At 34.5% G+C, this 27,619-nt stretch overlaps 1 protein-coding gene across 9 annotated transcripts in view; it reads right to left on the reverse strand.

Moving 5' to 3' along the window:
* DYNC2H1 (dynein cytoplasmic 2 heavy chain 1) overlaps positions 1–27,619 on the reverse strand; it is a 165,997-nt gene that overhangs the window by 131,113 nt on the left and 7,265 nt on the right. For all 9 annotated transcript variants that reach the window (XR_005816072.1, XR_005816073.1, XR_005816075.1 and 6 more), the window contains exons 8-38: positions 27,432–27,545; positions 27,128–27,239; positions 26,831–26,955; positions 25,175–25,350; positions 23,658–23,853; positions 22,851–22,946; positions 21,893–22,045; positions 21,684–21,782; positions 19,492–19,631; positions 19,175–19,403; positions 18,587–18,714; positions 17,200–17,315; positions 15,897–16,024; positions 13,421–13,570; positions 12,480–12,685; positions 11,551–11,706; positions 11,347–11,461; positions 10,842–11,012; positions 10,242–10,624; positions 9,358–9,490; positions 9,152–9,269; positions 8,870–8,982; positions 8,663–8,782; positions 7,529–7,679; positions 6,618–6,820; positions 5,923–6,105; positions 5,559–5,741; positions 5,173–5,396; positions 4,229–4,344; positions 1,089–1,288; positions 166–430 (exon numbers count right to left, since the gene is read on the reverse strand). Coding sequence is in view for 6 of the 9 variants with exons in the window: in XM_040544151.1 (XP_040400085.1) it covers positions 166–430; positions 1,089–1,288; positions 4,229–4,344; positions 5,173–5,396; positions 5,559–5,741; positions 5,923–6,105; positions 6,618–6,820; positions 7,529–7,679; positions 8,663–8,782; positions 8,870–8,982; positions 9,152–9,269; positions 9,358–9,490; positions 10,242–10,624; positions 10,842–11,012; positions 11,347–11,461; positions 11,551–11,706; positions 12,480–12,685; positions 13,421–13,570; positions 15,897–16,024; positions 17,200–17,315; positions 18,587–18,714; positions 19,175–19,403; positions 19,492–19,631; positions 21,684–21,782; positions 21,893–22,045; positions 22,851–22,946; positions 23,658–23,853; positions 25,175–25,350; positions 26,831–26,955; positions 27,128–27,239; positions 27,432–27,545 (5,002 nt within the window). In the remaining 3 variants the exon portion in view is untranslated. The remainder of the gene's footprint in view (positions 1–165; positions 431–1,088; positions 1,289–4,228; positions 4,345–5,172; positions 5,397–5,558; positions 5,742–5,922; positions 6,106–6,617; positions 6,821–7,528; positions 7,680–8,662; positions 8,783–8,869; positions 8,983–9,151; positions 9,270–9,357; positions 9,491–10,241; positions 10,625–10,841; positions 11,013–11,346; positions 11,462–11,550; positions 11,707–12,479; positions 12,686–13,420; positions 13,571–15,896; positions 16,025–17,199; positions 17,316–18,586; positions 18,715–19,174; positions 19,404–19,491; positions 19,632–21,683; positions 21,783–21,892; positions 22,046–22,850; positions 22,947–23,657; positions 23,854–25,174; positions 25,351–26,830; positions 26,956–27,127; positions 27,240–27,431; positions 27,546–27,619) is intronic.

Genomic DNA, 27,619 nt, shown 5'->3' on the forward strand with positions numbered 1-27,619 from the left:
AGTGCATACCAGTGTCTATTCTCCAGTACGACAATCACCAAAAGTTTTACTTAACTTACAATATCCACAAATTATTAATAACGTATTGTAAAAATGTAATTGAAAATAAACAAACAATTTCAGTAAATTAAGCACAATGATCCACATACTCTCTCATAAACATACCTCGTGATTCTCGTACCACTTGCCGAGCACTATTTGTTAGCACACCATCAGACCACTCCCTGGTATCCACATCAATATGGCCTAACAACTGATGACGAGGCATCGCTTTCGGATTCATGGTATACTGTTTCACTACTTTGCCGGTTTTACCAAGTGCTGTCTTCAACATCCGCCAAAGTGTCGATTTACCTGCACCACTTGGACCTACAATAACTACACCCATTCTTTGACATAGTTGTTCATATAATTCCAAAGCCTTCTTGATCTAGATAAAAAAAGAAATAAAGGTTATGTAAAGTAGTATAACTAAAGCAATCACGTACTTTTTTCATATTTTTCCAATATATTTTGCAGTCACTTTGTTTCTATAATTTCAAAATAATAGGTATTCATAGGAGTAGTTCAAATTCTGATACTAAAGAGCAGCAAGAAACTTACTTTGCACATTAGAAACATTTCACTGAATTACTAATATGAAAATATCAGCCCTCTTTGGATACTATTTTTTCCTGAAAAAAAAAAAAACTTTCACAAAACTTTAGCTAGCTCTAAATAAATAAATAAATAAATATAGCTGAGATAAAGAAATGATTGATATAAACAAGTGTTCACATATTTAATTCTTTCATTGTCCAAAACATCCATAGGAATTCCTGCGTGACTTGAACAAAACTGTGTATCACATGTTCACATCTTTAAGCTTTCTTGAACTGTTTTTCATTCAGTTACACAACTGATCTCCCATGCTTTGGCCATACAGATCTGATTTGTACAGATAAAAACAATCTAACTTTCAGTTATTCTTTCCTTTTTTTTTAATACAAGATTTCATTCAAAAGTAGAAGGAAATGAAACAAATGTAATATTCATTAGTCCTAACTCTGAATAACTAGTTTTGTTTTGCTCTTGTGGTTGATGTTTACCTGAGTGTTTATAATTTCCAGGTGTGCTTCTTCAAAGACTTGTTTCAAAGCTGTAGTTAACTTGACATACTCCACATCTTTGAAGTCAATGCCAGGGAAGACATCTTTAACCAGTGCATCAAATCGTGCACAGTCTGCAAACGTAAGCTTTGACATGGTATTAAGCCGCAAAGCTTGAACCACCATGTGACTTTCATTAACTGGAAATAAAAAGAAAGAAGCCAGATTATTTTTTTGTTTGTTTGTTTGCTTGCCTTTTTTTTTTTTTTTTGCTCGCAATGTATCAGTGCTTGAACCCACACTGCTAAAACACTGAAGGTAGAATCACAGTGGAGACTACAATCCAGTTTTTGTAACACCCTACCTGGAAGTTAAATGAGTGCCTCACTGTAAGCATCCTAAGTATCATATGCTGACAAGTGCATTCTATGCAGACAGGAGATGCTTATGATACTGCCTAGATATTACATAATAGCATAATAATTAAAGCAGCACTAAGAACAGCAGTGCACAATAGCCTACTTTTTAAAGGATTCATGTAAGAAATGAAGGACCTGGATTTTAGATCTTCCTCTGCCAGAGGCAGTTTGAAGTCACATCTCTCAAGTGCATCCTAATTAACTACAAATACTCCAGAACTGAACACTCTCCACAACTCCTCTCAAATCTGAAGTACCACTGACATGTAAATGTTTTGGGACTAGAAGAACAGCCACAAGAAAGCTTTATTCTGCCAGAAAAATAATGATTTCATAACGGGAAAGGCACGGGGCTCTGACCTCTGTTTTTTGCTTTTCTAATGATATTACTTTCTCATGTAAAATCTCTCTTTGTAGAGAGTGGGATTAGGAAATACAGGTGAAAGTCATCCTTTGTTTCTGCCCTCCTTCTGAAAGCATGATTGCCCTAAAAAGAGAATGCACTATAACCTAAATTCAACCCAAGGGGCAGAAAGCATCTGTTCCTTAATCTCCCCTTCCTCTGTGTCTTTCCCCGAAATGTTCCAGAATCTGAGAACTAGTATACCCTTCCAGGATTTGGATAAAGTTCAAGCTTCTTCATTCTGGACAACATTTTAATTGCAAATATTTCTATAGGCAAATTTTCTAAATACCGTGATAAAGAGAAAAAATCTTGACATTAAGGAATTTGTTTTAGACAACAAAGCAAGCAGTACAAAATTTAAGCAATGCTTAAGGGCATGGACAAGATTCTGACATGTCAAATTATTCTGGCTGAACAACAGAAGTAAACAAAGAAACAGGAAACTCCATTTGACAGAAATACTTTAAGTTTCTAAAGCAAAGACTTGAAACGAAAAATTTCTGGGTCTATATCATAAACAAGACCTATCCAATTTGCCTCTCACGGGGATTACTGAAAATTATAATTTAAACTAAACAAATTTCAGGAAATTCCACATTTCTAAACATGAAGGTAAAAAAAAAAAGTCATAGCAAGGAACATTGATAGAAACGTATCCTAAAACACATCATTGGTAATCCTTTAGCAGACCCAAACTGAAGTCAATTACAAATTGTTTACCGCTCACTGTCAGACCGTTTGTCATGGCAAGATTTGTAAACCAAAGCTGTCTCTAAAAAACTACGAGTATAGTCTGGACAAACATCTTCAGTAAGCTTGCAGACGACACCAAGTTAGGTGCATGTGTTGATCTGCTCAAGGGTAGGAAGGCTCTGCCGGAGGATCTGGATAGGCTGGACCGATGGGCTGAGGCCAACTGTATGAGGTTCAACAAGGCAAGTGCCGGGTCCTGCACCTGGGGCGTAACAACCCCAAGCAGCGCTACAGGCTGGGAGATGAGTGGTTGGAAAGCTGCCTGGCAGAGAAGGACCTGGGAGTATTGGCTGATAGTCAGCTGAATATGAGCCAGCAGTGTGCTCAGGTGGCCAAGAAGGCCAACAGCATCCTGGCTTGTATAAGAAACAGTGTGGCCAGCAGGTCTAGGGAAGTGGTTGTCCCCCTGTACTCAGCTCTGGTGAGGCTGCACCTCGAGTACTGTGTTCAGTTTTGGGCCCCTCGCTACAAGAAGGACAGGGAGGTGCTCGAGAGAGTCCAGAGAAGGGCGACGAGGCTGGTGAGGGGTCTGGAGAACAAGTCTTATGAGGAGCGGCTGAGGGAGCTGGGATTGTTTAGCCTGGAGAAGAGGAGGCTCAGGGGCGACCTTATTGCACTCCACAGGTACCTTAAAGGAGGCTGTAGAGAGGTGGGGGTTGGTCTATTCTCCCACGTGCCTGGTGACAGGACGAGGGGGAATGGGCTCAAGTTGTGCCAGCGGAGGTTTAGGTTGGATATTAGGAAGAACTTCTTTACTGAAAGGGTTGTTAGGCACTGGAATGGGCTGCCCAGGGAAGTGGTTGAGTCGCCATCCCTGGAGGTCTTTAAAAGACATTTAGATGTAGAGCTTAGTGATATGGTTTAGTGGAGGACTTGTTAGTGTTAGGTTCAGAGGTTGGACTAGGTGATCTTGGAGGTCTCTTCCAACCTAGATGATTCTGTGATTCTGTGAAACATATGCTGTTTAGGTGAACAAGAAGCACTAGTTGTTGTCCAAAAGACATAAAATGCTCATCCACCTTCCATACTTAATTACCACACAATTAACACCCAAACAACAATAAAAAATAAAAATTATCTAAAAAATATACAACCCAATAATCCAGTACTTTCTACTATTTCTATCTGTCCTTGTATCTACTACTGTCTACCAATCTGCATCCAAGTAATATGATCCTTATTTTTTGCCATGTGACAATTACAGCAAACCTCAAATAAAATCAGAATGGTCTGATGACTGATGAATAATGACAGCATCAGAGGATCAACACTCCTGACCTAAGCAAAGTGAAAATAACAGTTTCTGAGAATCATTTAGAATCATCCCAGAAAAAAAATCTCTGACTCTATCCTTATCACATAAAAACTCAGTCTAGAATATGACATCAGTCTTTTGTAATCTCATGACAAAGAAGGACTTTCACAGGTGTTTTTTCTTCCTTGCTAAATAGTTTCTAGATCCAAGCCATGGCTTCTCAAAACTTCAGTGATCAATAAAGATACAGAGAGTAGTATCTGTACAATACCCCAAATAATCAAAAGTTTGACATGGTCAATCTTACTTTCTTGCTTTACTTCACTTTTCTTCAGCTGACGAAGAAGACTGCCACAGCCTCTCAGAACAGTCTTCAGTGCTCGTAAACCCCAATCATAGTGCTGCTGTGGTGTCAGAAGTTCCCTAAATTTAAAAACAGCAATGTTGTAACAATCATTAGGCAATAGCACTGGAATATTTTTTTTTTTTTGGCCAATGACTATGCTCACAAGATGGTTTTGGGCAAAAGAAAAATAAATGAATATCCGTAGCACTATCTGTAATGCAATATCTGTAATGTTACCCTAAAATCTTCAGGGAGAGAATATTTAGCAGCTAATGTATTATTATCTCTAGCAGCATTAAGTAAAATCTCCAGTAGTTTATAAATTTGTTCTCTCTAATGTGAATACTTATAACCAAATAGTCACTTGCATTTAAACTACTTCAAGAATCAAAATACACAACACTTAATCATGCAGTCATATGCTTATATTCATCCTTAATGAGGGGAATAGGGAAGCAGTACTTCGCCACCTTGAGATTTTTAATGAATTGAGATTTTAATGCTATTTAAAATGCTATTTAAAATGTTATTTTCATACCTGAACTCCCAATATATTGCAATATTTTTATTCTAAAAATCTTTAAAAGTAGTAGCTACAGAGATTTGGACGGAACACCATTCAGATTTAAGGGCTGTATTGAAAGTAAAAGTTCAGATGACTCCAAACCTGCACTCTTATGGCTAGATTTGTTTCTGACACATAGCTTTCCACAATATCCAAGTCATAAAATATTACAGAAAATTAACAGAAATTATGTGTAGATTGTATCCCTACAGTCATGATTTGGCATATGCTAGACAGAGAAGAAACAGCATTGCAGGAAAATAACCACAACGATCGATGCAAAAATAAAAGCAGTAGGGAACAGAACTACAAACATACTAAGAAAAAAAAATATGCTTACCTTGCTAGATTAAAAATAGCCACTAATTTTCTACCTAGTGTTCTGGCATCCTTAAAGCCCTCTGAATACAAAATCACTTCTGCAATGAGTTCATTGTCTGGATGAGTCATAGCTACTGGCCTAAAAAGTTGTTTGAGGTTATCAGGCAGTTTTTGTCTTCCTCCATAACCTTTTCCAGCAGGATTCATAGTGATAAAAATTCCAGAATTATGATCCATTTCAACCTGGCATTAGACGTGCAAATGTAATAGTATATTGTCACAAGAAAGCATTGAGAAATGTTGGATATACTGTGTTTAGTTACGGTAGCTGTCTTTTAAGTTAGTAGAGACCCAGTTCCTTAAAGACTATTTTTACAAGAAAACAATAAGTAAGTTTTGATGTACCTTTTTGCCAAGCAATTCACATGAAGGACTATGTTTCTTCAAGGCATGTTGAATTGTCTGAATCTGCATGGATACTGCAGATAGTACAGCTTCTTCAAGTCTATTGAATTCATCAAAACAGCCCCAGGCTCCACACTTCACTAAACCCACAAATATGCGCCCCATTGACTTCACATCAATGCCCTTAAAATTAAAAAGAATACTATTAAAATTCAAATAACAAAAAGTAATAGAAGACTGTTCTCCCAACTATTAAAAAAATGTCAAAAGGAACCTGACAAATCATTATTTTTAGAATGTAATATTGTTCTATGAAGTACGTGAATAGATATCCATTTACTAAATTATACAGGACTATATTCACCTCATCACAATTAAAGACTAATACTTGTCTTCCAAGAAGTCCACCCAAGGCCTTTACTGATTCTGTTTTTCCAGTTCCAGCTGGACCATAAGGGTTGCCTCCAAGGCCCATCTTCATGGCCTGAGTAAGAGTTAGGTAACATTTATCTGTCAAAGGTGTATAAACAAGTTTGGGGGAATTACCCTGCAGAAACAAAACAAATTATATAGATTGGTGCACAGAATTTAGTTAAGATGTAATTTCATTAATTACATTCATAAAAAAAATAATTTGAAAACAGGTAAACAGATAACACAATTGCCAAGATTATATCTAAGTATGTGCATTTGTTCACAATTATGAAGTTCTCCTGACTTTATATAAAATGTCAAAGCTTTTTTTTTTTTTTATAATTACAGAAAATGTATTTAAAAGGGAATGAAAAAGGGGTCAAATCAAATGTATATATGTATCTGCACTTTAATCAAAGTAGCAAGCATATTAGAAAGTATTTACATGATACTGTATTGGAAAGGCTTTCCATACAACCATTGCATTTACCCCATCAATATCAAGAGCGAAAAATGGACACTATGGACACAACAATGTTGAAACAAATATGGCAACAGATGGAAGGCAACTAGCAGCATGTGTGAAATGAGAAAGTGTTTGATACATATTTAAAAGCCACCAAACAAAAATTAAGAATACCACACCTGATATTCATAAGTATATTGGAGTTCAGCATCTACCATCTGTACGTAACATTTTTGGTCTTTCATATAAAATCTCAGCTGTTTTTTCCAAGCCCAGTCTTCAGCACTGTGAACCTGAGCTTGATTTAGCTGCTTCACCAAATCAATGTTATGAATAATATCAAGAATCAAAGCTTTAAGCTTGAGCTCAAGGATCCCTGATTCTGCAAACAACCACAAAAAAAAAAGGAAAAAAAATTAGAATACTGAGGAAGATACATTAGCCATTCTCAAGTGCATTGGGCTGCTTTCTATTATCAACTGATTTTATTCAGATCTTGTTTTAATTATACGTAGGAAGATTATTAATCAGCATAAAATGAGATCCTGACAGAGGAAGAGAATCATCATATGACTTCACTTGATAGACAGGTGACTATCCTAATCCACATGATTTTTGTCTGCCTCTATGCTCAACAGAGATAGAGGCTTTTCCAGAAAGCAGTTTATTCCAGAAGTGTTTTCAGCTATGTCCTCTTTAGCAACCAGTGAGGCACAATCTGTTAAGTGATATGCTGAAGCTCTGAAAACTGATGCATCTGGAGCTTTTACCTCAGAAGAGTGGGAGTGCAGGAAGGATCTCGAGAGGGAACGCTCTCTATATATACAGCTATATTAATTTTTATATTTAGCTATTATATATATAATTATATTCATTTTTATTATATAAATTACCTATGTTAGCAAATATGAAAAAGCTCCAAGATAGTTTTTCATCTAAATGAAAATCTATTGTTCACTGAAATATTAAATACATTAATCTTGGCAAAAATAGGTAAGTTGTAATTTCCTGTTTAAATAAACAGAATGCCAAATGCTAATGAACTATAAAGCCATTGTCAGGCATTATATATTAGAGATCATTTTTGTACCTGTATTGCCACTATCTTCCATACTAGTATCAATGCTAGTATAATGTTCCAGTTTAGCCATGAGTTCTAATTCTAATTGTTGCAGATTGTGGTCTTTGATAGCACTTTCAACATCTTCAGTGAACTGAATTTGTTCTGCCAAGGAAAGAATCTTTGGAAGAAAAAGTTCAAATTATAGTTTATAATACGGAAGACAAAAAGGAAAAAAGTTTTTCAACTCATTTATTATTGCTTATTATGAAAATATTATCAATGTTTGAAGTATTTTATCACATTTTTAAATGAAGCGATACATTTGCTATGTTCTTAAGAACAAATACAGCCACCTTTAAAAGCCTGACAAAATTTAGCAAAACCTTGCAATGTAATCTAATATAGCAAGTTCCTTAGCTGTTCTACAACACATAGCACCAAAATTGTCAAAAGCATTGATTCCCCATAACTGATGTGTAATACAGAAACTAACACTTTTTAGGCACACTGAAGCCACAGTCAACAGGCTCAGGAGCACCTCTGACTTTCTGTATTACTGACCAACTAACACAATATTTTGTCTTCTGGTTTCTACACACCACTTATGTTTCAAGTACTTTAAGTTCACTGGAAAAACACTGTGAGAGCTACAAAGATTCAGTCAAACTTGGAACTGGAAAGAACTGTATCACAAAATTCCACCAATTATATCAGTCCGAAGATTTGTAACAGTAACTAAGTTGTGTGTGCTGCCGGTCCAAATTGCATAAAACAAGTCCATTTTCATGACTACTTTTGTTTATAGGGGTAATGTTTAGAAATTGTACTGTAATCACACTCAAAGTGGTTTCTTTTTAACATTACAACATCTTAGTAGCTCCACATCTAACAATTACTACTAACTATGATCAAGATTTACATCAAATTTAATAAATTGGATGTTAAATCAGGTGCCATGTAAAAGACTTCAGAATTTCAAATGTTTGCAGAAGAATGGTAAGAAAGAACATTTTAAAGAATTTCTCTATATGAATTAATAGAATTTGGGATTTGTTTTGAGTTTTCCTCCAAATCTATATGTATACTTCCTTATAAGCCTTCAAAAATAACTTTTTTGTTATATCTAAGACTACACAATGGTGCTATTGGATCATCTGCTACCTGGGAAGGGAAGAGCGATGGATCAATTGAACGTTGTGATTTTTTTCCAGCATCAACACAGTCAATTAACATTTTTTTTAGGGTCTCCTTCATCTCCAAAGCCAAACCATTTAGCCACACCTGACAAAAAGATAAAAAAGCTCTAGTTACATAACAAATTAACTTCTCAAAGATTCCTGGAAATATACCTGGATCAAATTTTCTTACCTCCACATCACTTGACAGAAGAACTTTATTTCTAAGTGGCACAGTTTCTCCTTCTACTGACTTCATGGCAACTATGTATTTAAATTCTTCATCAAAGCTCACACTATTAATGCCTATTAATTAGAAAATGGCAATGAAGTCATATATCATTAAGGTCTTAAACATTAAATCCTTAAGGTCTCGTAGCAGAAAGGGAGAAAAAAGTCTGCAAGAGATTATTTAGTTTTGAAGAAACTTATTTCTAAATAAGTGCATTTCACAAATGAAGAGTAATTGCATTACCAGCAAAAAGTTTCTTGAGATGGGACTGGATAACCGAAGGATTCATGGATTGTCCTAAAATTTCTAATAAATCATCATCTCCAATAAAGTAGAATCTTGGAAATGCTGAGCGCTTTTCCTGTATAAAAACAGAAGATTTGTTGTTGTTGTTGATCTAAATTCAAACTTACTTTCTTTACAGAAAACTTAACTAATGTCAGCTGTACCTCCAAAAACTCATTCAAAGATCTCTGACACCTCTGAAGTTGGTCAAGCAGGGTGATTAAGGTATTTCTTAATCCTGTCCGGGCATTCAGTGATATTATTCTATTATCCCTTTTGATATCTGACATAACAGATCTTGAGAGAAAAAAAAAAAAAGATTAATTCATAAAACTACCAGTTTTACATTCAGTTTTAATCTGAATGGAGTATGCACACAATTATTTAATAAAAATTAAGGCAAAGGTAAGCTGTATAAATATCTGACATATAACTTTCAGTTTTCAGTATCTATGATGAAACAGTTCAGAATTTACATCAATGTAATTTAATAACTGTTTTTTGTTAAAGTATCTCCATCCAAAAGCAAGAAAATTAATTTTTTGACTTTTATCTCCTTTTATGAAGTCACTTTAACTCAAATCAGAACAGGTAATGGTACATGTCTTTCTACATTGCTGAAATCTCTTCCCTACTTATCTCCACAACTTGTTTGGAACAGGTAAGCCTTCTGCTTGACCTTTTTCACCCATCTGTGTACTTTCATAGCAAAGAAAGTACTTCTCTTCAGCAAGAAATGATTCTTGAAGAACAATTCCGGTTCATTTCACATGACTAATCTTGTGTTTGCATGCCTTGTTCAAGATCATTGATGTTTCATGCAATTCCGTTATATGTGAAACATATACTCCACTAAACAAAATCTATGTCTTACCCATTCTGTTTAGACTTACACACAGCCATGCATCTATACCTCCTGAATTTCTGTTCCTGAATTTCTTCGCCATATATATTACAGATGTTCCTTATATTCTCACCATGAAGAACACTGTAGCCTACATATTGCAAAAGATACTATAGAAAATAAGCTTCATTGTATATCACTAACCTAAAGTCTTCATCAACTCTGCTAAAACGAGCCTGTTCTTTGGGCAGAGCTCCACGACCGAATATGGGTTCTAAATACACCCATTTCCTCTGAATTAGGTTTAAATTCTGCAAAAACTCATCCAAATCAGCCAATTTTTTCTCCCAGATGGACACTTTATCTTCAAAACCTTTGTAATATGGAGAATCCTTGAGGGACTGTAAAAGACAGCGATGATCTCCAACTTGGTTGACTATGTCTTTCCAGTCTTTAATAAGCCTGATAGTCTTGCCTTGGCTATCTTCATAATCTGTTAATGTAAAGACAGCTCCAACTCCCCAGAGTTCAAGTTCACGTAATGCTTCTCTGATTGTAACTTCTCCTTGGGCCCGACAATTCAAATCCTATTTATAAGCACAAATACATTTAATTTCAAACTGCAGAGCTTGCAATAAACTTGTCATTCAAAAATAAAAGATAAATTCTATTTCTACAATAAGACAAAAATATAATTATGCATACAGAACAAGATATTCTATGGAAAGACGCTGTTGCATTTACAAAAGAATACTAGATAAAATATAAAATAAAAATAGTGCCTTTACATGTCATTATTCCTACCTTAAGTTCCATCGCTTTTTCTATAATGGCATCAGTCACTTTAAGCAGATCTCCAAACAGCAACCCCTCAAGCGTAGTGCCTCGTGGAAGACCCAAAAGGCGAAAGAGATCCAGCCAATGGTCTGGAGAAAGATGTTCTCCTCTAATATATTTTAGGATTGGGATTATCATCTATGGAAAAAATTCATATGTGAATCTATCTTGTACTTATGCAAATTAATAAATTAATTGTTAATTTTCTTCTCACGGTAACCATTCTTCAACTAAATCACATTTTTTTTTCCCCTTCCAATTCCTAGGCTTAATTTTTATGAATTTGCTCAGGAAAACTCATTGTAAAGTGTGTGCTCATGTAAATTGTAATCCTTGTACTAAAGAATTTTTTGTTATCTAATCCAAACCTGTTTTAGTTTAAAGCTTTTAATGAGCAACATGATGAAGTATGCTACCCAGTAATACCAGAACACTTTTGATTTTAGATACTTTTTTATAGTCAGCATTTTACCTTATATTTGTCCACTTCTTTTTGCAGCTTTACTGTCATTACAGTATGTTCTTCCATCTTCCTAATTTTTTCATTCCAGTTAAACAAAAATTCTTCAAAAAGGTATGTTTTACTCCTGCATTAAAATTAAATACAGAAATGGTCATAACATAGTATTATAACCACACATAAGTGTCCATGAAAAATAAAGTAACAAAATCATACCTAAAAGTAATCCAGTCTTCTTTGGCTTTCTCCTGCAAACCTTGATAAAACTCTTCATACAAAGCCCAGACTCCTGCACAACTCTTAATATCCTGACATACAACTTTTGACAATGAGAAGTCAGGCTCTTCCAATTTAAAATGATGGCATTCTTCACTGAATAAAAACATCATTGCAACATACACTATGTTATTCCATTATACATTTTTATAAAGTAATAATAGGGATAACCTTCTTACACAGCAATCTTTTCCATATTCACAATTATTTTCCATAAACTTTCATTTCTTTATTTATGAAATGAATTATTTTGTGTCCCCCCAAAAAAGGTTAAAAAATAAGTTTGAATGGATTGTTTCTTCCTTTTAGGAAGAAAGTACATGCTAATTTTATTTTCTGCATATTTAAATGCCAAGCTAAGCATTGAAATAGAAAACTTTGTCCACTCAGGATATCCAATGATGAACTTACTGAAAACTAGGCACTCAGAGGAAAAAAAAAATCTCTCCTTTTGCACAACAGACTAGTGGTTAAGACACTTGCTCAAGAAATGAGAGAGGTGAGCTTTAGCCCACTTAAGTTGTAAGAGGACTGAAGCAATAACTCCCCTTTCTTGGGCCAATATGGCAAACCTCTTCGTGAGAAGTTCAAAAGTCAGAATCAAGCCTTTACTTTACACATTCCTTTACTTGGAAGCCTAAGACACTTCTTGAACTTTTCATTTCAAAAAAAAACTTCAGCTCAAGAAATTTGTTACATAATGAACAAAAAGAACCTTGAAAAAAAATGAACAAAAAACATGTAATAAGAAGAAAATGCAATTACCTATATCATTTGTTGTGATAAAATTTAGTTAATATTTTCTGAGATACAATTACTGCAAGAGATCCACACATTAATAAGTAGCATATACAGAGAAATAAACATACATGAGTTTTTCCTTCGTGGTTTCAAGTTCATCAAATTCTTTCTTTTTTTCCTTTATGATCTGAGCACTTTTCTCAAGCATATTGTGATCACCTGTTTCTATGACATCATCACTTGGCTTTAGCTGATCCCAACGAGCTTTAAATTTTTCCAGATCTTGGAGATATGTATTAATATGTGACATCACATTTTCCTTCATAATTTCAATCTGTAAAGCAAGTGTTAACATGGAATTCCTTCAATGGGTCTGAACTACATTAAGTATCCAATCAAAATCAAAGTAACTGCATTGTTTCAACTTCTTATGTAATACCCTAAGAAAGAATTCAGTTTTATTCTTCTGGTTTTGTTTCAAAAAAGGGGTACTAACTTTTTATGCTGGTATTTAAGAACTATTTATTTGGCCTATTCTGTCTCTTTAGCCTGGACACAGAAAAATCGCTGTATTTCTATCACGTTGGTATCTTCAGTAATACAACAAATGAGTTCAGTGGTATGCCAATGGACTGGCACTTACAGGGTTGCACATAGTTTAGCCGAATTGTGGGGGAAAAAAACAACAAACAAACAAACAAAAAAAACCAACAAACATCAGTACTAAAAGCATGATAAAATAATATATGTTATTTTTTAACTGTTACTCTGTTTTCTTCAGCTACCCTTTGCATTCACTAAGCCATCTCTGTCTTCAGGTAGCTCTTTGAGACAGAAGGACAGAGTAACATTCATTTCCACATCGGTTCTATAGAAATTTCACGTAGCTATTGTTTAAACAGTCTAAGTATTCTTCCCATAAAGGCTGACACTCAAGTCATTAATGTTGGTGTAAACACTGAACTGAGAATATTTATGGATTTTATATAATTCAAGAAAAAGTATTTCTCCAGACTTATTCACTCTCAGTTCAGCATTTTTACATAAAATACTAAACTTTCATTGTTACCTGCTCTGTTATCATAAGCTGGTGGCTTTCCATCATTAATTCAAATTTATCCCATGTAGCTCTCAGGTTACTGATAGTGTCCAAACCTGCACCAGCCACAGTTCGCAAAAGTTTGTTTTTATCTTCAGCTTCTTGAAACAGGAGAAAAATCTAAATTCAAATGGATTAAAAATACATATGTGTACACATAAAAAAATCAATAAATGCTGCTTATCCAGACAATGAATAAAAACATAAGAATCATCAATTGTGTACGCCCAGATTATTTGTCTAAATGCAGCTGATTTTTAATACTGTTTATATAATAACAGTAAAGCACTAGGAAAATAGTATCCAATGTATTTAAAGAACATCTTGATGTGATGTGATCATGTGACACACAGAAGCAAATGCTTACCATAAAACAGATAAATGCTGTTTATTTTTTGCAGATATCCAATCAATCAGATTCAAGAACAGTATCAGAGCAACAAAAATTCAGTAAATATATACACGTACTGGGAATGGCTGAGAAGGAGTTAATTTTTGCCACAGCAGCTGTATGGTGCTATGTTTTAGATTTGTGAGCAAAACAACGCACTAAACACTCTAATGTTTCATCTATCGCTGAACAGTGTTTGAACAGCATCAAGACATTTTCTGTTTCTAACTCTGCCTCCCCAGTGAATGTATTTGGGATGTACAAGAGGTTGAGAAGGTACAGAAGCAGGCAGATGACGCAAACTAAACAGATGATATTCCATACCATATAACATCCTGCTCAGCAATAAGAGGGCAGCTGGGGAGTTAGGGAGGTTAGTTATCTTTTGTATGGGAACTGGTTGGGCACGGCTCTACCCAAGAGAGGTGGTGAGTGATTGCCTTTGCATCACTTCTTTCTTTCTGCTTCCACTTTTCCTTTATTAACTGTTTTGATTTCAATCCACGTGTTTTCTTGCTTTTACTTCCCCTTTCCTCTTCCCTCATCACAGTGGGTCAGGGGGAAAGTAAGCAATGAGTGGGATGCGTGTTGTTTAGCTGCCTACCAAGGTTAACCTACAACAATATGGAAGAACAAAAAGGTAGAAAGGAGACACTTTGAAACAGATACTATCTTCATATAAAAGAGTGAGATTTTTTTTCTCTGATAGTAGAAAATAAAAAATCAATTCTTTTTCCACATGATAAGGGTATGGATAAAGGAGATTAAAATCATATATTTCAGTTGGGTTTCCAAAAATCTGGTAACACAATCCCTCTCCAAAGGCATTTAAGGAAACACAGTAACCTCAACATAAGAGGAAAGGTCCACCCACAGGTAACTGGTTAGGTAAAAGATAGAAAGCAGAGGTGGGAGGGTATGGGTAGTTCCTGTGATTGAAAGAGATTGCCCAGTGTTGGACTGCTCACAGTGTTTATAAGCGAGTTGAAAAAAGACACATTAGTAAAACGATAATGTTTATTGATGATAACTGTGTTATTCAAGGCATTAAACCAGTTCACGTGAAGAACGGGAAAATGATCTTAGAAGAAACAGTGACTGACAGTACCAGTGACAATGTCATGATGTGATACATATATGAAAAAGTAATCCTAATTTCACATAGACAAGTTGTGTTCTGAGCTAACGACTGTGCAGGATTGATATCTTGGGGCTATGACAGGCAGTTTTAAAAAAACACCAGCTTACTCTGATCGGTAGGAAGTAAATCAAATTTTAGGAGTCAGTAATGAACAAAAAGAGAATAAAAGATATAATATTGTTATATCATTATACAAATCTATGGATGTCTGCATCTTACCAGCTGTGCAAAACTCTTCTGGTGCCACACAAAAATATTATTGCAAAACTGGGAAAGGCATACCAAACTGTAACAGGGATGATCAAAGCAATGGATATGCTTATGTATAAGATGAGATAAACTAAAATTCTTCCATCTAGATAACAGATGGCTAATACAGAATCCAACAAAGAACAATACAATTGTATGTCATGAAAAGTAAGATCATGGAATGATTGCTCCTTATCTCTTCTAATATAGGACATGAATGGTATGAAGTTAACAGATGGCAGGTGAAAAAGAAAATAATAAAAGGAGGTGTTGTGTATTTGGGTGACCAACCTATACTTTTTCAGGGGATATTTTGGATGTGAAGGGTGTGTTTGCTATCAAGAGAAGACTAGGCAAGGCTGTGGAAGAGAAATCGTGAGTGTTAGTATACAGAGAGGAACCACATAAAGCTCTAAACCGTTCTGGTTAAGGGCTAGAAGTCTGGGAATGCATCAAATACGCTGTCCTGGTTTTGTATTTTTTCCCTACATAGTCACTTTATTCTACTGCCCCAGACAAAATACTGTGCTATATGGGCAACTGCCCTGACCCTATAATGCCACTGTATGTTCTAAACTAGTTACATTAAATATAAGTTTCCAGACTGGAAAGCAATTACATTTTTTGGTAGTTTTTGTATTGGCTATGACAAAATAGTATCTTACCCCTCCTTTTTGTTCATGTAGCTTTAAATATTTTAAGTTGTCTTCTGATATTTCTTCTACAGTCTGGGGCCTAACCACTAGTGTTTCCATGGCATCAGTAAGAAATGAAGAAACATCATGTAGGTGAGCTATATAAAGAAAGGCGGAACATGAAGTTATTATGGAAAAAATATTTGTAGTAATAAATATTGGTCAGACAAATGTACTGTGATACAATACTATCATAATTTATGATACTGCACAGAAGGTTTTAATTTTAAAAATTGCTGACCCCAATATTACATGTTGCTTCAACAAAGATTGCATGTTTGTGCTTACACACAGATTTTTAAATTTAATCCACTACTTTCAGAGTATGATTTATAATGTAAGCATCAGTCTCTTCTGAGAATTAAACAGACCTAGTGCATTTATTTGTACACTTTCAAAATCTGCATGTCTTTTAATGGCAAAAAGAGAAAAACACATAAAAATTGTTGTGTTTTTTTTTTTTATTTGGGAGTTTTGTTTTGTTTCAAAAGAAACTAACTAAATAAAGCACCTTGCATTAAACAGTGAAAAGATTCACAAACAAAAGCCTGACTGAGCTATAACATCGCATTTTCCTAACAGTAAAGGCACAGCACCTAGCAAGGAAATATACAATTGCAGGAAATAATGCATCTTCCAGGAAACAATTCGACTTCCAGCCTATGGAACTAATTCACTCTTTGCATGACCCCTGTTCTACATTTCCTGCGCTGATTGTTACATTTAAAGCATAAAACACTGGTATTGCTCATCATCTGTACCCAGAACACAAAAAAATTGGGAAATATTTTGCACTCTTCAATACTCTGCATTTTGACAATCTGACAAGGAATTCTATGGAATAAGCCTAGGTTATTTAAGACTCCTGGTGAAGTATTTAAATTTTTAAAAGAAAAATCAAATGCTATTTTTGAATGCAACATTTTGTGATGCTTCCTTCAATTAACTTCAAACAACTAAGAAATTATTCTCCACATAAAAGTAACAATCAAAAGAATATCCATATGTATCCTGTTTATCCTGTTAACATCTGGAACAGATATGGTCAAAACAAGTGAATGGAACAGATGCATACGGATATCAAAGGGTTTCAGATCAGGCATGTAGTGAAAAATTATTGAGAGATTATTTTTGTTCCACTTTGATTTCTGCCATTCACTATGTCCAAGAGTAAAATATTTCTGAAGTAAAAAGAGTATTTAACCAATACAGTAACACTAATGCCCACATGTACAACAGAAATAAAAAGCTACTATTCATCAAAGGTATTTACCTTGTATAGATTTTCTCAAAGAAAGGACAAGAACATCGTAGAACTTCTGGATAAAATCATCAATTGCAGTTTTCACAGGGTTGCAATTAACAGTTAAACAATCTATCCTGATGATGCTTTAAGACAAAAGATTTAAAAAATAGCAAATATTCAGAAGTGTAGATATGTCTTAATAGCTCTAAGATCAATGCATGTCTACAGTTTACCCTGATTTTATAGCCTAATAAGAAAAAATACCATAATTCTACATAAGCCAAAATACATAATTCTACAAGTAAAAGTTGCAGCTTAATGGACAAATAATCGCATTACTCGTAATACTGAAAGGCATATTAACCGTTAGGCATATATACCCAATTTTACAGAGACTAAGGTCTAATGCTTCAGTCTTCCAAATAGTTAGAAAATCACTTGATTTTATATAATTAATGTCACTAAATTCAAAAGGGCTATTTTTATACTCAAAAACAAAAAGAATAATTATTTGTGCAGTCATGTCCTTAAACCTCTAATTTCCATGAGAATTTACTAACCCAGCCTTTAATAGTCCTATGCACATAAAAAAGCCATAGCGAGCCATATTAAGGCCCTGTATCTTATCTCCGACAGTGACCATTAGCAGAACACCATCAAAAGTGTAAGTGTACCTTACCTGATACTTTCCTGAGTATCCTGCCTCAACACCAATTATTTTCGCCTCGTGCCACTTTGTAACCATGTGTGTTTTCTGGCTATTAGATCCATCACCTGATTTCTCTTCTACTCACCCTGTCTATCCTCAAATACATGAAAATGTTTACTACTGAGAATATCATTTAGCCAGTAAGTTCCACCAGAACATCCTCCTGCATGAAACGTGACCTCTTTCTACTTGCTCTGAACATGCTTCCCCCCAGTATCATTTGATAACACTAACTATGCAATACACAGAATCCTGTGTGAACTCATGTAAGCATAAAAGCCTAAACTAGCCTACCTTACTTACAGGATTTAATCAAGTGCTTAAATACATTAATTATTTAATGTATAAACATCTGCTAAGTCTGTTTCCAATGGCCACATATACTGCAGGTGTACATGACGCAGCTGAAAGAATTGTTAAAATATCACCGTGTTTTGTAGTATCTCAGAACCAGCCCTGAATTTTGAGGGAGGTTCCTGTCATATCAAAAAGCTTTTTGAGAGGGCTCCATAGATAAAAGGGAGTAAGGGTCTAAAAATAAAACCAAAGAACAAAAATCTAAACCTTTAAAAAGTACAACAGTACTTCAAAAACACTTGAAATTCTATCTGTATCTCCACATAAAAAGAGTACTTCTATTTTATTATTACCTTTATTATCTGATGGAATTCGTTATTCAAACAAAGGAACACAGTTGCACTATACCTTGGAAGACGTTCTGCTTCTTTGCCTCTCACTTTTAATGCCTTGAAGTTTTTTTCCCAGTCTTGTTTGCTAGAAAGATGCGTTGTCACCAGAGTTTCCATATCTACTTGCCCAATTACAATCCATTCCTTTTCAACGTTGTTTTTTATTTCATGCAAAAGAAATATTTATTAGACTAATAAACTCTGTTTCTCAATAATATTAAAATACTTTAATCATGTTTTCAAGCTGCATTTTCTTTAACCATTATGCTCCTTCAATTACCTACAAATTCACTTAATACAAAAATCAGGAGGTACAGAATGGTTTGATGTATCCACTCATTTAAGGAAGATCAAAACACATTTTGAGCAAGGGTAAAAAGACTGCTGTAATACAGAGATTTCAATGGGAACTGTATGTATGCTTCAAGCTAGGCATGTGCTTGAGTAGTTGGCTTAACATGGATAGAATTAATAAACTTTTGCTTACATGCCTTGCAGAAAAGGACAATAATGCACAGGTTTCATTGCTCAGTTACTTCTACAATGTCTGAAGCCTAAAAAGATAAATCTACAAGAAAAAGTATGAGTCCAATACTGAAAATACCTTGAACTGATTAGAAACTTCTGCCAGCTTTCTGAACAAATCCTCTGCTTTACTGAAAGCAGTCAGAAATCCATTTGCATTTCTTTCAGTCATAACTGTGAAGATAGACTCTTCCTCTGTTTCACTTACTCCCCTAAACTGATTTGGAATGGAGATGAATCTCTTCATTTCTCTGTAATATCTAGCTCGTACTTCTTCAAAAGGAGGTCTGAATTGCAACTGGCCTTGCCTGAAAAGTGGAACAAATAATACAAATAATAAATACTTGAATACAATTTGAGCCAGAATATTTTATTTTTAGGGAAAAAAAATCTTACTTGAATATTAGATCTATATTTATTTCTGGTAAATTCTCATTAAGTGCTTCTAAGCCCATCTGATACTGATGCTCCAGAGCTTTGTACAGTTGATGATTCCAGTGTTGTCTCCAAGCTTTCATATCACATGATTTGAAACCCTAAAATATAACATTTACTGTAATTAAGTGAAACTGAGAATGAAGATAGTGTTGTTAGTAAAATTCAACGCAATATTGTGTTTGACTATTAAGAAGATATAGAATGTCTTTCAGAGGAACATAGGAATAAAAAATGAAGGCCTTATCAAACAGTCTCTACTGTACTTCAGGATAAGAACTTCACCAACTGTATTAATCTATGACAAGATTCTTCAAGGTTACCCTAAAATAAATGGAATTCTGCTAGAAATAAGATACAAGGATGGCTGAATGAGAGATCTAAATATGTATCACACCTTTTACTTCCCTGTGATATATAAGCTAGCTTCTAACCTTTATTTCAGAAAATTCTTGTGTGTTTCCACAGATAAGTATTAACTAATAAGTCAATACAAGACTTTTATCTTAAATCAAAATTTCCTTGGAATGTGCTACGTTGCACATTCCATAAGAATGTTCAAAGCAGTATCATACACTTAAGTCTGTAAATGGGCACTGGTAAGGCACCCAAGCATTTTCAAAGTGGCAATACAAGCCAAAAAAGAAACTGGAAACATTTTTCAGCTTAACAGTTTCTCTTATTTATTTCGACAGTAATTTTCAGTCAGGGCTTTGGAGTCAGACCAAGGCTGCTAAGGAAGCCATACATTTAAGGTCTGTCCAACAATTTGAGACTGCCCAGTGGAACTCTTCCAACAGAAATGTTTCAGACACAAGTGAAATTTGAAATTGTCTCAATTAAATCTTAAGACAATTATAAATATAGGTTTTAAATAAAAGTGTAAAATTCTTACAAATTGACACCTGTATGACAACAAGGACAATGTAAGGAAGAAACCTACAGAAATAGTAATGTTCCATCATGGACAACTATAATTCAATTAGTTACTTCTAGCTCCTTTCTTCCAAATGATGTGTCTAAAGTGTTAATACAAACCAGTTTATAATTTTTACACAGATAAACCCAGGCACTTATTTTCCCTATGCTACTATACATTCTGTAGATAGAGCCCTGAAAACTTTGTCAGATAATGCAGAATTTTAACAACTTGATGGCAACAATGAAGTGTATTAGCAAGGTACAGCCAGACGATAAAATATTGTAATTTTGGATGGTGAAAGCAGGATACACTTGGTTCAGTTTTATCAGTTCTAGTCAAGGATTAAAAAAAAAAAAAAAAAAAAAAGTGATTTAACACAGTTTACTTCCATTTTTCATATACCATATGAAAATGCCATACCATATTCTGTAATACTGAAAATATTTTCAAACTGATTTTAAGAGCAAATAATGTATTAATTTCTTAAAAAATAAATTGAATTCGAGATAAAAATTTGCAAATTACATTTCAATACAAATTACCAACCAAAAACTAAAGGAAAATACACATACAGCTAAATATCCATTTACTTATATTATCTGAGAAATTGAAAATTTTATTAAAAAAAAAAATACAGTGAAACTACTGCATTTATTTGACTAGCAAATACCAATTAAAATGATTCAGATCTCTATTAGTGAGGCCAAGGATACCACAAACACCTAAGATTACAGACCCATTACTGTTGAAGGGAACAGGAAAATTTAAATTGACTAATAATATATCAAAATAACTTAGGTGATACTAATATCATTCCGAGTTACTTTGATAATATGATAATCTTAATCAAAAATTGGCAGTTAATGGATGAACAAGTAATCTTCATTATTTCAGTCAGAAATGCATTTTAATTCGAAATTTTATACATTTATCTTATTCTGCCTGGAGATAGCTGCACCCATTTCTGCATTTCAGCACATGTTGATGGCTCAGACACAACTGTTGTACAAGACTTAAGGTTCTCCCATTTATTCACCTAAGCCCTGGTACCTGACTAAGTGTTTTTCTTCTCCCATTACTAGCATGACACAAAAAAAAATATTATCCTGATTAATGAGCTATTAAATCATTAATCAAAATTAATTAAATCATAGTATGTTTGAGTCTTAAATCTTGATAAGTATTGAAAAATCAGATGTTTGCTGCTTGCAATATGACAATGAAACCCTGCCTGTGACTCGAGGCTTGCAAAACCAGTTCTGAGTTCCTGGAGTCCATCTTTCCAACGCTGCTGCTGCCGGAGTAGATCAATATTCATAAGAGATATAACCTGTTAAAAGAATTTGAAAGGATAATACATATGCTCATAACCACATAAATGGAAGAAAGAGTAAAGTAAGCTCTAAAAAACACAATTTTGATTTTACCTGGAAAACATACCTTTTCAATGAAGTTTGTGTGCCACTTTCTCAGTTTCCTGTTTTCAGTGGAAAGTCGCTCAGCAGCAGCTTGGAGTTTTTGGATATAAGCTTCCAATTCCCTGGGATTATCCCATGTTATTTGAGCTTTTCCTCCAGGACCAGACCTTGAATGCTTGAAAAACACGTTTATCAGTAAAAATAATATTTCCACAGTAAAATTCCACTGACTCATAAGCAAAAATTACAACTTTGGGGAGCTCCTTTTCATTTGTTTTTTTTTAATCAATATTCTTGGTGTTTGTTTGTTTCGGTTTTTTTAAACATATTTTGCAGTTTACAGTAGAAAATAGTAACACAAAAGCATTTAAAGTTCCACAGCTGGACCCATTCCTAAAAGATACAGCACACAAATCGTGCCAGGCAGAAGAATACGTTGTGGCTCAGAACACTTCTGCACAATCACCAGCTTATGGTCTGCACACTAATAACATATTGTGGCACAATCAGCAGCCCAACCAAGGAAAAAGTTTGGGAAACTTTTCCAGAACGCTTTTGAACCCACAGTTTGGTCTACACCATTTTGTGTGAAATAACCCCAAACCCAAACTTCTCTTCTACCTTCAGCCCCACTATTATATTCTGTTTTGCAAAATGGTTCTCAGGAGCATGTTTCCAACAGTTTTTGCAACGCTTTCTCTGGAGGCATTTTCTGGCCCAATACAGAATTTATGGGGATGTTATAATTCTCCAACCATTTTCACATTGCAGAGTGTTGAAAGAGGGTAGAGTGCTTGAAACTGAAATTCATGATTTCAAAAAGAAAGGCCCACTGATTTCAACAAATGCTAACGAAACGGATGGTGTTGCTTGTATTGGAACACTGCACTTAAGAAGTCCAGTAAAACATAGAAAAAGCATGATATGGTGGTATGCAGATACCACTGATATTCCAAATACAAGGAGGGGAATTCTTTCACCTTAATTATCTGTTCAAATGCTAGGGCAGACTGTAACATCATTGGCTTCTGACTCTCAATCATTTGTTGATCAATAGAATTATAAAAATGTGCCACCTGTAAAAATGAACAGATTAAACTTATAAATAATGTTATTTGTTTAATTGTATATAAGTACATTTAACATTCACAGAATATTTCTGAACATAATGTGAAATCAACGCTACTAAGAAATTAGAATTAACTATAATAGTAAAATGTTTACAAGAATAAAGTACATACTCAGTGGTAATGTGATCATATCTTCTAGTGATGAACTCTAACAGCTAAAAAACCCTGCTACTTACATGTCTGTGATTATACTTCACCTTAAGTGCAATGGCTTCAGTCTCTAGTTTATTGCAAGTGGAACAATTCCACTGTTTTATGCAAACATAGGCATCTAGTACCATTTCAGATGCCTTCAAGTATCCATGACATCCTCCATGGACACAATACAAGATCTAAAACCAATTTATTTCCTTATAAATTGGCAGCTGGACTAACAGGGATATCCTACAACTTGCTTTAGCTGCTGACACATAGATAGCTAATACTGCTTAAGATGGCTAAGGTTTCCACCTGAACACCTGTCAACAATCCAGATGCATGGGTATCTTGTAGGTGCTGTGTCACCTCTGCCCTAGCTGTGCAAATATCTCAGATATCAATGGCATTTATTTGGTTTTATTAAAAATAAAATGGTTTTATTTTAAAAATAAAATGGTTTTATTTTAAAAATAAAACACAGTATCAATGAATTACCTGTTACTACATTTAATGTTATACCTGTTTGAGGATGACTGCCTGCTTACAGAACTTCTGTGCAGTGTTTGCAGCTTGCTGTATTTTTGCTGGTATAGCAAAACCGAGTGCCGACAGCTGACGTACTTCTCTTAGGAGAGTCACCAAACGGTCTGAATAGAGTATGTTTAATGTTCCAAAGACATGATCCAACTCCATTACTGGACTATTAGCTTGGATGCTAAGCCAAAATCAAATTAAGCATATTGATGAACACAATTTGATATTTGTCTTTTCTTAGGTGCACTGTATAATAAACTAATAAATAATTCTAACAAAAACAGTAAACTATCATTAGATTTTACTCCAATTATTTTTTCTACTATAGTAATGCTTCTACCATCATCCTCCTAGGCTTCTTTCATAAACACTTCAGGTTTACTCATTTTTTTCAGTTTTTTTTCTCACCTTATTCTAGTTCACATATCCACCGCATCCTCCTTTACAGTGAGCTACCTCCTTTCTTCCTTTTAATTAATCTCTTTGCAGAAAGCTAAAAAAAAAACTTTTTAAAAAACTCTCACAAAAACAAATTTATATGGTACTAATCAATAATATCATTTCTACGTATTGCAGTTCTGAATCTGCTAATTTGTTACATAAGTGTGTTTTTCATAAAATAAAAGTTGGCACAGGAGTAGCAACACTTGTGTCCAGTGGAACTGTGGACAAACCCTCACTTTATTCAAAAGAAGTTTCACAGAATCACAGAATCATCTAAGTTGGAAGAGTCCTCCAAGATCACCTAGTCCAGCCTCTGACCTAACACTAACAAGCCCTCCACTAAACCTTATCACTAAGCTCTATATCTAAATGTCTTTTAAAGACCTCCAGGGATGGTGACTCAACCACTTCCCTGGGCAGCCCATTCCAATGCCTAACAACCCTTTCAGTAAAGAAGTTTTTCCTAATATCCAACTTAAACCTCCCCTAGTGAACACTTTGCAACACTTGGATGCAGACAGAAGCTATGTGCCCAATTAAAAAGCAAACAAACAACAAATAACAACAACAACAAAAAAAACAGTAAATTTAAATATATATAGATATATATTCGAATTTCATTATTTTGGTGAATACAACTTATGAGATGTAAATTGGTATTCTTACCCTTCTTTCACCTGCTCAATTTAGACCACAGAATTTCTTATGAATAGCAATTTATTTGTAACTCTACATGTGTGATCTGTATATCAACAGTTATATTCCTGTCTCATCTGGTTTCTAGACATTATCACACTATGGATAATACAACAACAAGCGAAACAAACATATTTCATTCCAGGTGTCAATAGAAACCGCAAGATTAGCCATTAGCATTGTCCTGTGTGCTTCATCTTAACAACCAACTCTGGCAGAATGATGAAATGATCATGAACTCTTTCACTTTATTTCTGCATTCATTCAGTAAAATCCGTATTTCTTTAATCAGGTCCTATCAAATTACCCTACGGTACAGATTTCAGCATTAACATTATTCAAATGAAAATTTAAATACTTACCAAAGTCCTGACTTGGGATTTGATAATTCTGACTGTATATTCCTAGACCAGTCATCAAATTGCTCTTGTTCATATACTTTTAACAGTTCCAGAAAAGAATCTGCACTTTGATGAAAACTTTGAAATCCAGACAAGTCAGAGAGGAGAGACTCTGAAAGCTTGATAGTATCATCCACCTTGAATACAATCACAAAGAAAGGAAGCTTAAATTCCTGCTATTAAATTAGAAAAGAAGAATCACCACAATACAAATCAGTACTATAAAACATTCCAGTGGGATTCAAAAACAGATTAGAAAAAATAAGTAAATACCGAATTGTGTCCTATGTATTAGAATTCCAGTTACAGTAAATTGAAATAGTTTGCTTGAGTAAGTTGTCCACCACAAGTGTCTACCACTATTAAGATATCCTGGGGTATCCCACATGGTCTTTCATTCATTTTCCATAAAGTTACAGGTCTCCCATCACATGCCAACACATTGTGTGCTGTATCTATAAGGTTCATGTCAATGCTCAAGGGCATTTCAGATAGGATTTCACACCTATGTGTGGACAAATGAATCAAGACCCTAGTCAATGCAATCAGTGAAGACATGAGAGGAATTCAAAAATTCAGCTCAGCTTAAGGTAGACACACAACTCACACACATCAGTTGAGTTCCCCTCTGAGATGCTTCAGCAGACCAAGCAGAAGAAATCATGTTGAAACCTGATCTGCTGCTTTTCCCTTTGGAGGATGCACACACACACACGCACACACACACAAAAAAAAAAGATATTTAAGACCTCCACCTTCTGTCACATTCAGCTGAAATGGGCCCTTGAGTTTCTGCAAATTACAGGTGATCCAAAAAAAAATGTACTAATCGTTATTTGGGGATGGATAACAGCTATTCTCATTCAAATACTTAGTTATTGTCAATGGCACTTAAGTTTACAGGAAACATTTTGCTTTTAACTAGTCCATACTTTTCCAAAACAAAGTTCCAGAGTTTCCAACCGAAGTTTTACTACAGATCAATAAAAATAACAGAAGCTAAAACAGAATCAGGTACGTCTTAAACTCATTCTGTGGTAAGAGAACACAGAATTACTTGCCATTTACCTCCACTACACAGAAATAAACTGCACTCCTTAATTTAGCAATGTAAATTCCCTGTCAGACACTGACTCAAAACAGTATTACCAAGAAATCCCTTTGGTTTCAAGGGGACACTGCAGAGGCTAATAACAGATGAGAATTACGATGTCAGAATCTAGCAATATGTAAATCTTAAATAGAATTTTAAAACGCAAACTGGAGGATAAAATTTTAAAAAGTCATCTCCACTCAGAATTTTTTTTCTTTTTTATTTTTGTTGTTGTTGTTTTGTTTTTTTGTTTTGCCAGAAAATAGTAAGTCACAAAAAGAGGCTGTTCAGTTCATTATGAAACGATTGTTTATTGTGTCAGTTAATAAAATTCAGCTTAGCACATGGTGCCACAGATATGGAATCCTGATTCTATAACTCTTGGAAGTCCACAATTTTTTTAATGCTATTTTCTCCACAGTCTCTTACACCTTTTATCTCCACAATCTCGTGTATGATTTATGTTCGTATAATAACACTGTATCTAACTAGCAATGAAATCTGTTTGTAATGGAATCTGTTACCTTCAGCTCCAGCTGCCGCACCCATACGATATTATTGACAACTTCAGAAAGGTTTTTGCCTGACAGCGGTCCAGAAACATCACCAGGAACACCATGGCATCGAGTTTCAAAGTCTGTCTGATAGTCTAACACAAGAAAAAGATTCATGTTAGACCAGAAACCTAACAGAACAAGCTTAAATGTATTATTATAGTTATAAAAATATAGTAGGTATAATGACATAATTCTATAGTAAATAAACAATTATATTATTTGCAAAAATACTAATGTCGTCGAACACGGTTAGATAATTTTTACCTTTGACATAATCTTGAAGCCTTGCTAGCAATGTTTCCCTTTCTAAAAGTAATTCTTTGCTTATATTTGGACGCTTTATTAGTTCCTTGTGTTTCTGAAATGTCTGAAGAAGCTAGAATATGAAATTAAAACAAGTTATCTCTTTCTCCTGAAAAAAATTAAACATATTCTGATAGCACTCTTTATGGCTGTTCATAAATAGTCTTTGCCTATAAGTATTTACCCCTTTGCTCAAAACTGACTACTTAAGAACTCTGTAACTTTTTCCCATCCAGAAGTTTTCAGACTGCAAAAATGCCTGTACCTGTTGAGGGCTGTCTTGAATTTCTGAAATAAATTTCTTCAGTTTGCTTGCTACTTTTTGTTCTGCTGGTGCAATAGTTCTTTCAAACTGAGAGACTGCAGCTTTCCATAATGGCTAGAAGACAATCAGTACATACATGTTACTTTAGGACTGCTCATCTAAATACTAAAAAGTCACACAGGGAGTAT

The sequence above is a fragment of the Cygnus olor genome, chromosome 1 (genome assembly GCF_009769625.2).
Source record: "Cygnus olor isolate bCygOlo1 chromosome 1, bCygOlo1.pri.v2, whole genome shotgun sequence".
In the NCBI taxonomy this organism is placed as follows: Eukaryota; Metazoa; Chordata; class Aves; order Anseriformes; family Anatidae; genus Cygnus; species Cygnus olor.